At 45.0% G+C, this 15,250-nt stretch overlaps 1 protein-coding gene across 4 annotated transcripts in view; it reads left to right on the top strand.

Annotated features, from left to right (window-relative positions):
- The window catches only part of LOC118213463 (ras-related protein Rab-3C), a 38,783-nt gene extending 24,853 nt beyond the window's left edge, over positions 1–13,930 (top strand). For all 4 annotated transcript variants that reach the window (XM_035392467.1, XM_035392466.1, XM_035392465.1 and 1 more), the window contains exons 4-5: positions 9,661–9,785; positions 12,852–13,930. In XM_035392467.1, the coding sequence (XP_035248358.1) occupies positions 9,661–9,785; positions 12,852–13,042 (316 nt within the window). In that variant the 3' untranslated portion in view covers positions 13,043–13,930. The remainder of the gene's footprint in view (positions 1–9,660; positions 9,786–12,851) is intronic.
- Positions 13,931–15,250: the final 1,320 nt, after the last annotated feature.

Raw genomic sequence — 15,250 nt, 5'->3', positions numbered from 1 at the left:
TCATCCCAACGCAAGTTAGACATGTGGAAACCCCCCAGGAGGTGGGGAGGTTCCCCCACGGCCAGCTTCTGCCTTGTCTGTGCCAGATTGCCGGGCAGAAGCCTCATTATATTAAGCCAAAACATTTTGGTTGTCAGAAGTTATCCGGTCAAGGCCAAAGCATCATTTTCTTTGGATTAATATAATAAAGGATTTGGGTTTTCCAGTGCAAGGGATGCTGCTTTACTGGATGTTATACAATTAAACTTTAAGCCATTCCTCTTACAGACCCCGGCCATGGGTCAGCTCTATACTGAAAGACAGCAAGGAAAAATAATGATGTCAAACAGATCTTTAGATGGAACTGCACAGTTTATCTTTGTCGTAGATATTGATCTCCACATTGAGTTATACTGAACTTATTGGTAAGGTCTAAAACTGTATTGCACAGAATTCTATTTACTGGTTGAAATATCCGGTCGGTTTCATATCCGCCATTTCCTGTCTCCAGGGGACGTGAGCCAATGTCCATCACAGCTCTTGTTAGAGACCAGCAGACAGCTGTGCTCTTAGACCTGATCCCCATCTGAGCAGTGTGCTTTATATCAGCTTACATAATTCAGAACTCCGTCATGCCCTACCTTGACTCAGGGTACCTGTGTGTGATGTACCTAGACTAACCACCACCACGCTGTATAAAAAAAATAATAATAATAAAAAAAAAACCTTTTTCCTGTCACTTGTTACATGTTGCCCCATCCCTGCACTTCTTGGTAATTTGTATTTGTCCTAATACTGTAGCTTATTCTTCTGCCTAGTTGGCTTTGCAGATGTTAGACCAGAATAGTGTTCATTGTTCTCGGCTAGAAATAGCTGTACAAAATAAGTAATTGTACCTTACTGAACCCGTGTTCAACAGTTGTCTACGATCATGAAATGCACTTTTTTGTACGTCGCTTTGGATAAAAGCGTCTGCCAAATGAATGTAATGTAATGTAATGATGTCATGTTAGAGTGCTGAACAGAACGGATCTGGCCCCTGAGTTTACAAATAACCAAGAGAAACTCGTGTGTGTGTGTGCAAACTGCCTGAACACAGTGTGTGTGCAAACTGCCTGAACACAGTGTGTGTGTGCAAACTGCCTGAATGCAATGTGTGTGGGCAAACTGCCTGAACCAGTGGTTCTCAAACTCGGTCCTGGGGGACCCCTGTGTATGCTGGTTTTCATTTCAATCCCAGAATTTTATCAAGCTGTTAATTTTTCTTAATTAGGTGCTTTTCATGTTTTAGAGCTGGGGTCCCCAGTCTTATCCAGAAAGGGCCAGTGTGGGTGCACACACCTGATCCTGATTCTACTAATCAAGATGCTTAGCAATGACTCTAGTGATTGATTAGTAGAATTAGTAGAAAGGTGTGTGCACCCACACTGGGCCTTTCTGGAACCCCAGCTCAAGAGTCAGTACACCACAGAAACAGGGTCCATCTGTCCAACCGGGCCTCTCACTTATAATCATATCAATTCAGCTTCAACTTGCAGGCAGATATTTCAGGGTTGGGGCAACATGACTTTTTGATAACCCACTCTAATATTTTCAGTTTGCTATAAAAATGTTTAAAGTGAAGTGATTTTGTCCTCTGCTTTCCTTTTGGCGAGCTACATGGAATTCAGTTAATAATATTTCGTTTTTGAATGAGCCTGACATATGCTGAAACATACACAGTGTTCACAGGGCACTGTACAATATAGCCGCACAACATCGCTATGCTAAAGAATTGTATGGGGATCATATGTTGTGACAGTGAAGCTGCGTGGGGGAGGCAGTGCGGTATAATGGATAAGTCGCTGGTCTTGTAGCCTCAAAGGTCACAGGTTCGATTCCTGGGCAGGGCACTGCTGTTGTACCCTTGAGCAAGGTACTAAACCCGCATTGCTTCAGTATATATCCAGCTGTATAAATGGATGCAATGTAAATTCTATGTAAAAAGTTGCGTAAGTCACTCTGGATAAATGCTTGTAATGTAATGTAAGGCGTTTGTGGTTGTGTGATTCTCAGCTCTCTTGTAGTGCCCTGGTTAGAGTATGGTAGAGTATGCAGAGTTTGGTTGTGGGTTTATACTCTGGCATAGCGGAGCCAAATCTCCAACTTGAATGCTGAAGGATCGCAGCATCTGGAGGCTTCCAATGCGTTTCAGTGCCTAAGTGCTTCATTTAATTCAGTTATTGGCTCAAGTCTGCATACTTTGTTTCCAAGCCATAAATCAGCTGCTGATTTAAAAGTAAACCATAAAAAACTGCAGATACAGCTGCCCTCCAGGACTGGAGTTAAACCTGCAGACACTGCGGCCCTCCAGGACTGGAGTTAAACCTGCAGACACTGCGGCCCTCCAGGACTGGAGTTAAACCTGCAGACACTGCGGCCCTCCAGGACTGGAGTTAAACCTGCAGACACTGCGGCCCTCCAGGACTGGAGTTAAACCTGCAGACACTGCGGCCCTCCAGGACTGGAGTTAAACCAGCAGACACTGCGGCCCTCCAGGACTGGAGTTAAACCAGCAGACACTGCAGCCCTCCAGGACTGGAGTTAAACCTGCAGACACTGCGGCCCTCCAGGACTGGAGTTAAACCTGCAGACACTGCGGCCCTCCATGACTGGAGTTAAACCTGCAGATACTGCGGCCCTCCAGGACTGGAGTTAAACCTGCAGACACTGCGGCCCTCCAGGACTGGAGTTAAACCTGCAGATTCCAGGACTGGAGTTAAACCTGTTAACACTGCAGCCCTCCAGGACTGGAGTGTGAGGCCACACCTTTAATGCGCTCAGCAGTCTATGCATTGCATATTATTCAATATGCAAATGACGAATGTTAGCAGATAATTTCTGAACAAACCATTTACATTTTTCACATTTTAGGTATTCCCAGAGCAATAAGCGAAGAAAATGATTAATGGGCATCACGGTGGTGCAGTGGATAGCAGTGTCGCCTCATAGTAAGAAGGTTTTGGGTTTGAATTCCAGCTGGGGCCTTTCTGTGTGGAGTTAGCATGTTCTCCACATGCCCGGGTGGGTTCCCTTCCGATTTCCTCCCACAGTCCAAAACATGCAGGTTAGGCTACTTGGGAGAAGTGTTAACAGGTCGTTGCTGCAGACGAGTATGCGTGCTCAGTAAACCCACGCTGTATAAATAAAGCTTAATTAGATAAATTATAATTCAACATTCCAATTAGTGATTAATGAGAACCGCAATGGTGGGGTCAAGACATCCTAGTGATAGGTAATCCTTTATCACTAGTCATGGGGAAGGGAAGATGGAGAGTAAAGTTTTTTTTTTTTTTTTTGCGAATAGGGGAATATAGGGTAGATGTCCCCATCTACCCCCAGATTTGGAAGAGAGGAACCTAACCACAGCTACACGTAATACAGCCTTTTTACAAACAGGTAACTGGTTCTGGAAAAGCGATTGTCTGGTGCACAGCAGAGTACGCAACAAAGCAAGGCTTTGGCCAGATTTTGTTTGTGTAGCTGCGATCTCCATTTTAAGCCATTTGGATGGATCTTTTTGCTCATGTCTCCAGCCTCTGTGCTCGGAGCTTGGAAATTCATAAATATTTAATGAAATCAAAATGAAACGCCACAGCGTGGGCAACACCAGCAGCGTACAGCCTGAGGAGGCATTACTGCCACCCCCTCCCCCCCCCCCCCCCCCCGCACCCCCCAAACCAAGAGAAATGCTCTTATTCAGCAGCACTGTATTCTCTGGATCTCACACGACTCTTTCTGCCACACGTTCCACATCGACTGTAATATCATCCCTGGTCAATATAATACCGGAGACTACAATATAAGCCTGGAAACAGATGCTGGAAATGAAAATGCAGAAATGCAGAAACCTATGGGATTAGATTACATGTAAAATTATTCAGCAGATTTGAAAAGGTGACCCTCATCTGCAGTTCTTACCCCCTACAGGGACCGTGATATGGATTCCAGGGTATCAAAATGGCTGCCATTGCATTTTCTCATGGTGGCTTACGTCTCTCAGCTGTTCTTACACAAACCAAAAAGCTGGCAGCGTGCTGTTCGACAGTACCATTCCTCAGTTTAAGCCGGCTAGATTTGGTTGAAAAGTGAAAGTTTTCTAGCCACCTATGGAAAACCTAAGCCAGATTGGACCTAACCTAGTCCGTTCATGTCAAACCATCTCACAACCTAGATTTAAAACCCCTCTGGATGTTTAGATTCAGTCTATATTTTGGCTTGCGCTCACAGGGGAAATGCACCTGCTACCCTACTCATCTCCCAGTAGTGATGTGGGTCTCACTGCAGAACTCTTGAGTGGTTGGAAAGGGAGCCCAGTATGCAATGGCTCTGTCACTCAAAAAAGTGACAGAGCTTCCAGTACACTCATACGTCCACACTTGCATTGAACATGACATCCAGCCCATTTGAGAATCTGTTTTGCAGAAGCTTCTGTCAATCACACTGTCACTAATGCAACCAAACTGCACAATAAGGTCTTTACCCCGATGGAATTCCGTGACTGAGAGCTGCTGACATATTTTGAGCCAAAATGGATTACTCGGGCAACGCGCATTCGGCGACTGCGATGCCTAGGGAACGGGAGGGTTCAGTTGGATAGCGTCCCGCGCGCATTGGTAACTAGTGACCGCCTGCTCGTCGATCAGGCGCGCGTAGATAGCAGTCAAACGCCCCACATGAAAGGTCTTCCTGTGACTCCGCTCTGGGAAAGCTTAGCTGTGGCCTGCGGTGTGAAAAGAAGCAGCTGGTGACACTACCTGTTTTTGAGGAGAACTGAGGATGTCACTCCTGTACACTCTCCCACGGCTGTGGGTACAAATTGGCCATTCCAAATTGGAGAGGGAAGTGGATATGCACAGCCCTACATTGGTTGCCAAATTTATTTAAACATTTTTTTTTAAATAAGGCATAACCATAGAAGCTATCTTATAATACAGTGGGGGCAAACTTTGTTAACTGCCATTGTGGCATTTTAGGTACACAACAAACAGGATGCCACAACAACAAAAGCAAAACAGCAGCCACTTGTGTGGGGGAAAAAAAGACTTCTCTGGAAGCAAATGATAGTTTAGCGTGGTACTTTGCCCATTGACTCACTCTTAGTGGGGAATGCCCCCCCCCCCCCCCTTTTTGCTTGGAACAGTTCAAAAAAGCTTGTAAATAAAGTAGGAAGCCTAATCTCTGCTAATATGGTGAGACTTACTTTGCAGTTCATTTACCAGAAATGACAACAGTGTGCATCATATGAACACTGTATACAAACAATGTGAGGTTAGCAAATCTAAATTTATTTCAGGCTTGAAGCCCATTGGCAACTTTACCTCAGAAAGAGGTAAATACCCCTCCCATATACTGCAGTTTGTTTGGGGACTTTAAACATTCTAAAAATATGAGCAAAAGGAAAGTTAACTTTGGTGGCGTCCCAGTTTTCTGACTCCATCCATGCAGCACATCTCTTCTTTGTTCAGAAGCTCTAATTAGGACGATTATTCAGATAGAACCACTTCTGCAAAAACATCTTTATTTCTGCTTATTCATTCATAAACTGAGGGTGACTTAATAATTCACAGTTTGCACAGTGTGTTCAGTACTGTGTAAGGCCAGACTGGAGAGAGACGGATATGGAATATGCTTTAAAATACAGTGGAAAGAAAGATTAAAAAATGTTTTTTTTTTTTTTTTGCTCATCTGAAAAGAGTAAAGCAATCTTATCAATCTCCTTCACCCTGTGGGCCAGAAGAAAATTCAATTTTATATATTTAAATGAATAATTAAATGAAAGCTATGAGATTATACAATAAAGTGAGAAGCATAAGAAAATCCAGCAGAAATAAACACAGTAAAAGTGAACTATATGTTTCACTTTGTATAGTGCTACAGTTTTGACACAAGTTGTATTGTCATTATTATTGATTACTGCTTGCTGTACACAGTTGAACGAGGTGTAGAGGTGGTTACGTCATGTGATCATTTTCATGTACCGTAACACTTTTAGTGTGAGCAGACTGGGGTGTGTTGTGCTAACATCACAGATCGGATCCACATACAGTTCATTCGTTTTAATTTAGGAGAAGACATGCATGTAACATAAAACGTGTGTGTGTGTGTGTGTGTGTGCGTGTGTGTGTGTGTGCGCGCGCAGTTTCCCCTGAAACATCACGGAAAAATATTTCCATTCAAGTATTGCATTAATGTGCAAGGTTTGCACTCAGCTCATTCTAAAACGCCACAATATTTTGAATGAACTGGGCATCAGGGTTACAGTGGAGAGGAGCGCTTCTCCGAACACCCTCCGAAAAGTGAACTGGCACTTCATTACTGCCGAAAGCAGAGTTAGTCACTGTTTACTGTGAACAAACCGGGCGGACAAAGCCGTAGAGAAATGGCTGCATTTCCCCAGCCCTTTCATCACTTCTGCAGGTAATTACAATCAGTCATTAGCGCAGAGATTCTCTTTTACGGGGTCACGTCTGATGTGATGTGCGCAGTCCCGTGCTCTGCCCAGTTAATAGCCAACCCTTTCATCTGCTTACAGTTAGACTCAACACTGTAATACAACCCCATCCTTCATTGTTATGATGAAAATCAGTGCTTGTGTAGTGTTGGTAATGCTGCTATACAATTTTATATGTATTTATATACATTTTTATACACCATTTTTTATATATATATACAGTTTTTATATACATATACAATTATATACACAATTTTATTTTAAAAGGACATTAGAAATGTTTATTCATCTGAAAAAGATGAGTTTAGGATATTGGTTGTCTACATTTAGGGTAGGGAAGGGGGGTGTCCATTTCTGAGCTTCATGCCGACTTCCGTTCTAAACTATTTATATGATCTGATATTATAGCTACATTTATTTTTGCATTTCTCGTCAAATGTTTTACTCTGGGTCCTATACTATGAGTGAACCAGCATTGGAGTGACACCTGTTTAGCCAACTGAGCCAGAGTAATTGGTAGAAACAAAAACCTGGGGGAAAGAAATGCTTCCACTGGCCACAGTATGTTACTGTCCCCATTGTTGTCTTGTAATAATTATGAACAACACAATGAGGTGAGAGGCCCAAGAGAAGAACCAGCTGTTTTTGGGGTGTTATGTTAATGGGAGGTTTATGCCAACAAAATGGCTGCAAACAACATTCAGCATCAGCACATTCAGCATCAACAAAAGCTATCCATGCAACACCTGTGTAATCTCAATTTTAAAAAAGCAGCCTCGAAACACGCCATAAATGGTGATTCTCTTTTCAAAAGCAAATGACAGTCCATGTCTGTGGGTCTTCCATTCAAGAGTAATTTTAATGCAAGTTTTGAATTTGCTCATGAAAATAAATCATTTAAAAAGCATCTGTTGCTATCAGATGCCTGACTGGTCAGGGAAACGCCAGTCATCTGTCGTCAGTGGTCTGAAGACGTTTCCTTTCTGCAGTTCTGCGATTGTGTTCAAAGCATCTTTCATCCCTGCCTCAGACTCCTGTGTTTTCTCCCGAACAACACTGGTACCCTTCTGTTTTTTTTTTCCCAAGAATTGCTTGAATAAATTCTAGTCGGTTGCCAAGGTAACGGTTTCCCTAACTGCGCTGATGCTCACCTCGTCTGTACCTGTGTTGTCCCGCGGGAGCCACTTGGATTCACTTCCTTTTCCGATGTGCCAAATCTGTTAAATGGTGTACAGTCACACAGGCGTATACCAATAAAACACGTACTGTAAAAGCTATTTGATTGAAGTGTGACTCAGAAATTTCATGATCTGAGCAATACCTCAAAAAAAAAAAAAAAAGCACACACTTCCCATCTGAGCAAGATAAAGGTTAAATTAAACCACTTGTGATTGATAAATTTTAATTAACAGTTTTAAAATTCTCAGGAATTACAATTCAAACTCCCGATTGGCAAGTGCTAGTGTTTCCGCTTTGATTGGATTGTTAGTAGATTGTTAGCCCCTGTATGCATTTAGTTTATTTATTTTTTTATTTATATTATTGGTCACTTATGCACTTACTGTATGTCGCTTTGGATAAACCCGTCTGCCGAATAAATGTGATGTCACTGGGGCTCCCTCAGTATATCCCCAGTGTGAGAGTGGGCAGGCAGTCAGTACATCCCCAGTGTGAGAGTGAGCAGGCAGTCAGTACATCCCCAGTGTGAGAGTGAGCAGGCAGTCAGTGCATCCCCAGTGTGAGAGTGAGCAGGCAGTCAGTACATCCCCAGTGTGAGAGTGAGCAGGCAGTCAGTACATCCCCAGTGTGAGAGTGAGCAGGCAGTCAGTGCATCCCCAGTGTGAGAGTGAGCAGGCAGTCAGTACATCCCCAGTGTGAGAGTGAGCAGGCGGTCAGTACATCCCCAGTGTGAGAGTGAGCAGGCAGTCAGTACATCCCCAGTGTGAGAGTGAGCAGGCTGTCAGAACATCCCCAGTGTGAGAGTGAGCAGGCGGTCAGTACATCCCCAGTGTGAGAGTGAGCAGGCAGTCAGTACATCCCCAGTGTGAGAGTGAGCAGGCGGTCAGTACATCCCCAGTGTGAGAGTGAGCAGGCAGTCAGTACATCCCCAGTGTGAGAGTGAGCAGGCTGTCAGAACATCCCCAGTGTGAGAGTGAGCAGGCAGTCAGTACATCCCCAGTGTGAGAGTGAGCAGGCAGTCAGTGCATCCCCAGTGTGAGAGTGAGCAGGCAGTCAGTACATCCCCAGTGTGAGAGTGAGCAGGCAGTCAGTGCATCCCCAGTGTGAGAGTGAGCAGGCGGTCAGTACATCCCCAGTGTGAGAGTGAGCAGGCAGTCAGTACATCCCCAGTGTGAGAGTGAGCAGGCAGTCAGTGCATCCCAAGTGTGAGAGTGAGCAGGCGGTCAGTACATCCCCAGTGTGAGAGTGAGCAGGCGGTCAGTACATCCCCAGTGTGAGAGTGAGCAGGCGGTCAGTACATCCCCAGTGTGAGAGTGAGCAGGCAGTCAGTACATCCCCAGTGTGAGAGTGAGCAGGCAGTCAGTACATCCCCAGTGTGAGAGTGAGCAGGCAGTGTTGATGTCCTGCTCACAGCACAGCGCACCTTTGGCCCAGACCAGCGTCAGCAGCACACACCCCTGCAGCCTTGGCGTCGTGCCTTCTGGGTACGATAGGAACTGCCCCTTCCTCCTTAAATGAGACCGGCCGTTCCTCCTTAAATGGGACCTATAAACGGGGGTGTGAGTAGGTTAAGGGTGGGAGAGTGTTGGTATGTTGAGGGTGTTTGTGGGATATGGGACTGGTTTAATGGTGTAACACAGATATGGCACTGGGTAACACAGATACGACTGGTTTTACATAGCTATGACACCCAGTGTAACACAGATATGACTGGTTTTACATAGCTATGACACCGGTGTACCACAGATATGACTGGTTTTACATAGCTATGACACCCAGTGTAACACAGATATGACTGGTTTTACATAGCTATGACACCCAGTGTAACACAGATATGACTGGTTTTACATAGCTATGACACCGGTGTAACACAGATATGACTCTGGTTTAACACAGCTATGGGACTGGTTTAACACATCTATGTCACTGGTGTAACAGAGCTATGAGACTGATTTAATACAGATATTACACTGGGTCAACATTGGGTGTGTGTTCCTGTGCCTGACCAGGTCGACCCAGATCAAGACGTACTCCTGGGACAATGCGCAGGTGATCCTGGCCGGGAATAAGTGTGACATGGAGGAGGAGAGAGTGGTGTCTGTGGACAGCGGCCGGCTTTTGGCAGAGCAGCTGGGTGAGTAAGAGGGGTCCCCGCCTCCCGCAGTAAAAGGGGGGTCCCCTCTATGTCTTGCAGTAAAAGAGGGGTCCCCTCCCTGTCCCGCAGTATAAGAGGGGTCCCCTCCCTGTCCCACAGTAAAAGAGGGGTCCCCTCTCTGCCCCCGAACCCCGCCCCCCCCGCCCCCCATAACCCCTCTGCAGATTGTACAGACTCATCAGATATGCAACTATGTTCCTTACATCTCTTCTCTTAGTACAGAGATGAGTCTATAGAATCAGCAACAGTACCAAACAGCATTGGCACTGGTTTAACATAGACATGGGACTGATGTAACAGATATAGCCATCGTTTAACACATCTAGGACAAAACTGTTTTTTTTTTTCCCAAAACAAGGTCATAACGCACCTGCTTTTGGTGGCTGTGAGTAACACGGCACCCGTGTGCCAGCCCTCCATTTTAAATTGTGCAAGTTTTTAAGCAATCCTGAATCGCCTGTTCTCGTCTCTCTTCTCATTCATCTCGTTTCTGCAGGCCGCTGTTGTGCTGTGGCCTTTCTGGAGCTGTGCCAGGAGATATGAGCTCTAATCTGAGAGCGCCCAGTATCCGTGTTTATTTACTGGCGTGTTAATAATTCAGGGCCTTAATTAGCTGAGGGCGTTCTGAGCCCTCGCGGGTAAAAGCGTGTAGCGGGGCGGACGTATCGCGGCTCCGATCAGCCTTCAGCGCTTAGTCCAAGTCAGAAGCCACAGCAGCTAATGAAATAAACTGCAGCTCATTCGTATGCAGGCACAGAGCACGGTCAGAGGTGAATAAACACCAACGCATGTCGGTTCGGGGAAAAAAAAAAGCAGGGACATATTCAACATGAATTCTCTACGTCTGAGAAAAATATTAACAAACGAGCTCTGACAGTAAACTTGGAACAAATTATTTGCTCCCAGATTAACTGGATTTCATATGAACATATAAATTATGATGTAGTCACATAAATTGTTCAATTGCACGATTGCAGCAACATAACTGCAACACACATATGAAAAAGTCTCTTGCGCGAAATGTATCACTCCATCCATTTATTGCTGATATGTTGATTATTATTCACTGTACTTTTTAAACAGATATATACAGACAGATTGATTCTCTGCCTCAGACAGATAGACGGAGACAGAGACAGATAGATTCCCTGCCTCAGACTTTTAAAAATGAATCTGACAGTGCCATTGGGTGGCGCATCCAGATAAAGCTCCCATACAGTGTGGTTCTGAACCCTAGGGGTTTGTAGAGAATCCTGTGGCCAGTGGGTAACTGGGCATAACGTCACACTGGGAAGGATTTAAATTTTCAGGGTTTTACCTCGTCACATTTAATAATAATAAGCATGATCACACAAGAGTGACTCCTGCTCAGCTGAGCCAGAGGCTGCAGGGGAGATTAGCTCAAAGTGCCCTCTACAGAATGGAGGAGCACAAACCACCATCTACAGGACAGATTTATACACAGCGCCCTCTACAGGACAGATTAATACCAGAGCCCCCTCTACAGGCAGCGACTGTACAGCTCGACTGGAGGACCACAAAGTGAAGTGGCGGCAAACGGTACTGTGCGTTTGAAAGGAACGTGGACGAGAAAACACCCTAATGAATCCACCGAAGACGTTGTAGTGGTAGGAACCATACCAGAGTGATTAACATGGACAAGGATAAAGAAGGGAAAACCATAAGTCAGGACTACAGAGCTAAACCTCACTGATCAGATCAATGATGAATTTTACAGCCTCAGACCAGCTGTTCAGAATGGTGGATCCCGCTCCGTGTAACCTTGCCAACAGTCTCTTCATAAACAGATTTAAAAATACAGAATGAGGCAGGAGTCTGAGGTAGTGGGGGTCTCCCTGGACGGGTGGCTCGTTTGCTCAGGCCAGCCCTATGAGCAGTGTCGAAATGGGGGCACGCTTATCGGGGTACAGCGGGATAAGTGAGAGTCCCCAGTCTTCTCTACAGAGCTTTGCTGTGTGTAAACCAAAGAGTACAGAGGCACGGTCTCTCTTTCACAGGGCGTGTACAGAGGGACGTTCTCCCTCTCTCTCTCTCGCATAGCACAGCTGCTAATTGAACACATTTAATTGGCTAACACCTTCTCTTCACACAGCGCTCCTGACAACCCAATCTGGATCAGCACGGCAAACGCCATCAGTCTTCAGGAATTGAAAAGAGCCCAAAATACTCCTCCACCCCCCCCACCCCCTCTTTGCAATCCTGTCAAAACTGTATGACAGGATGCGCCCTGGAGGCCTGGCTCACAAACAATGCAACGGAAAATGTCGGGCAGTGTCGCATTGCACGCTTACTGTGCTGAGACTATTCACCTCGCGCTGTATTCCATCCACCCTACCTGACCTGTGCTATTTAAATACGGTCCACTAACCACTGACTGCCGCATTAATTTACATTACAGAACTTCAGCAGATGCTCTTATCCAGAGGGACTTACACACATTTTTTTCCCCATAGAAACAAAATACAGAATACAGCTGGTTATATACTGAAGAGATTCAGGTTGAGTACCTTGCACAGACCTTTGGTTTACAAACCTAGTTCCCTAACCATTATACCACACTGCCACCCCTACTGGTATATACTGAAAACGGACAATAACAAGGTATAATCAACTGACAGATTGTTCTGGGTGACCCCATCAAGCAACAGGATGCATTCTCATAGCACTGGTCTGGTTCCGCTGTTCATTCACACAAGCATTGTGTGGGGGAATGATTACTGAACAGAAGAAGCTATTAAAAGTCTTTGGAAAGGCTGGAACTTTCCATTTCAATTCACCCAATTCAAGAAATGAACTGAAGTCCAACTTGGAAATTAAACAATGCATATCTATAATGATCCGCTGATATTTAAATTCATAATTATGCACGGAATGTAAATTAATAATTATGAATTTAATAATTGAGTCAAATTGACAGGGTTTTAATTATATGGAATCAACTCCTACCCTGCTGGAAAGCTAGTTTTTTTTTGTTGTTGTTGTTGCTTTTGCTTTTGACACTTCTCCTCTCTTCTTTCTGAAAAGGGTTCGAGTTCTTCGAGACGAGTGCCAAAGACAACGTCAACGTGAAGCAGACCTTCGAGCGACTGGTGGACATCATCTGCGACAAGATGTCGGAGAGTTTAGAGACTGACCCCGCCGTCACCACGGGAACCCCAAACGCCAGACTAACCGACAACCCGCCCCCACTACAGCAGCCCAACTGTGGCTGTTAGTGGGACAAACCCCCCCCCCCCACCACCACCACCACCACCCGCCCCGCCCCAGACGGTGCCACCCTGATGTGTGCCAATGCCAAGATAGTCCATTTCCTAGGTATAGTCTTACAGAATTTAATTCATTACTATTATCTGCATATCTTACCTTTGCAAATAAAACATCCAGAGGTATCATTACCTGGTACAGCTTTCTGCAGGTCTGTTTATCTTTCGGTTTTAATGTAGCATTGTGGGACAGAACGAGCCTTTCGGTACATCCTGTACGTAGCCTGCCGCGCCCCTTAGGAGTCTGCATCGCAGCCGAATTTCACCGCTTGGCACCTGCACCGTTTTCAGCAGGTGTGCAGGGAGACAGGAATAGTGCACGAGTTTGCTTCCCGTTCCCGTCGTCATTGGGCGACGGCTCATTAGTGCAGGTGTGCTGTGACTCCGCCCCCTTTGGGTCGTGGTGTGTACGGGGGGGGGGATGGGGGGGGGGGAGCACGCAGGTGTGGAGGCATTGGGCTTAATGTGCAGCTCAATCTGACGTTGTAGAGGGGGGGCTTCCTGTTCCCTTTATAATGCATGGCCAAACCCCAAGTCAGAAAATCTACATGGTTTGTCATCTGGCCATCAAAAGAAAAAAAGAAAAATCAGGATACAAGTGCAACGCCGCCCACAATGTTCTGGGGTACGCCTTGAGCAAAAAGTCCAGAATGATTCACACTAGTCCCCGCAGGGGGAAAAGCCAGGATATTACTTTAGTTATGATTCTGCCATTCCATGCTATTCAGTTTATCCACAACGTGCTTTCTCCTGAATTTAAGGAAATGGTGCTTCTTCACGTCTTGCACAAAACCAGAGTTCTGTGGTGAAAGATTAATAAAAAATAAAAAAAATTATGGGAAAGACAATTTTCTTAAATTAATTTTTACCAATTTAAGGATGGCCTGCATTTGTGGCTTGATTGAACAGCCCTCTCACAGCCGACTATGGGGAGTCTTTTGATGCGTTTAAAGTGTTCCATGGGTTGCACATGCATACTCAGGGCTCACAGAGTGTAGTTGTACAAAAGGCAGATTGACTGGTGATAAAACATCTAAATTTATTCAACACCAACATGGCTGTTTGGCTGTTTCTGGAAATTTTGCTACAATTGCCAATCACATAATAGCTGTTAAAGTTTATCATAAGTTGGAAGATCAGAGAATACCCTTGATGTTATTATCAGGTTAGTTTGTGCAAGTTAAATTTATTTTTGGAAATACATGTGTACTTCATCGTGAATTTGCAAGAATGGCCAATAGAAAATATTCTAAATGTTGTGTAGATATGTTCTGACAATGAGATGGCTTTGCACTGGCTGAATAATTGGGTTGAATTGATCTGTCCTGCTCTATATATATTGTGTGGGGAATATTTTGTGCGTATGTCCGTTTGCTTTTTCATCTAGGTGTGCATATGTGAGTGTGAGTGAGTGTGTGTGTGTGTGTGTGTGTGCGCGTGTATGTGTGAGAGAGAATGAGTTGGTGTGTCTGTATAGGTTTGTGTGAATGAGTGAGCTTGCATGTGCGTGAGTGAGTTTGTGTGCTTGGGTGGGAGAGAGAGGAGGAGAGAGCAAGCGTACATGTGCGTTTGTGTGAGTGAGTGGGCATGTGTGTGCGTGAGTGAGTTTGTGTGCTTGGGTGGGAGAGAGAGAGGAGGAGAGAGCAAGCGTACATGTGCGTTTGTGTGAGTGAGTGGGCATGTGTGTATTGGTGCCACCATAATCCATTTAACTCCATGTTAAGATAAACTACCTTTACAAAATGTGTGGCCTTGCAAAATTTCTCACGTTTGTCTCATTTGTGCTTACCACATAGTTTAGAACATATGGTGTGTGCATGACTGTACATAATACAGATGTGGGTGAGGGGTGTGCATTTGCATTTAGTCTTTAAAAACTGGTGGACTCAGATCAACTCGTTTGTCAAATACGTAATGGAATCACTGTCATTTTAATGCAAAAACAATACAGACAAGGTGGCTGGCATTCCAGACGAACACAAAAGCACAAGGAAAGGTCTCAGGCGACCAGAGGTGAGAAATCCAGGTTCAGAAAGTAAAAGTCCGCCCTGGTGTTTCGTTCCGCTCATCTGGATTTGCCAATGAGTGCAATTCTTCAGCCAGAAGGTTAGAGCTAATTGGTCAAATCAGCAGGCTGAGTTCATGGGTGCAGGAAACACA

The sequence above is a fragment of the Anguilla anguilla genome, chromosome 14 (assembly GCF_013347855.1).
Source record: "Anguilla anguilla isolate fAngAng1 chromosome 14, fAngAng1.pri, whole genome shotgun sequence".
Classification (NCBI taxonomy): Eukaryota; Metazoa; Chordata; class Actinopteri; order Anguilliformes; family Anguillidae; genus Anguilla; species Anguilla anguilla.
The sequence above is the reverse complement of the archived record's forward strand: the minus strand, read 5'-3'. Positions and strand labels throughout refer to the sequence as shown.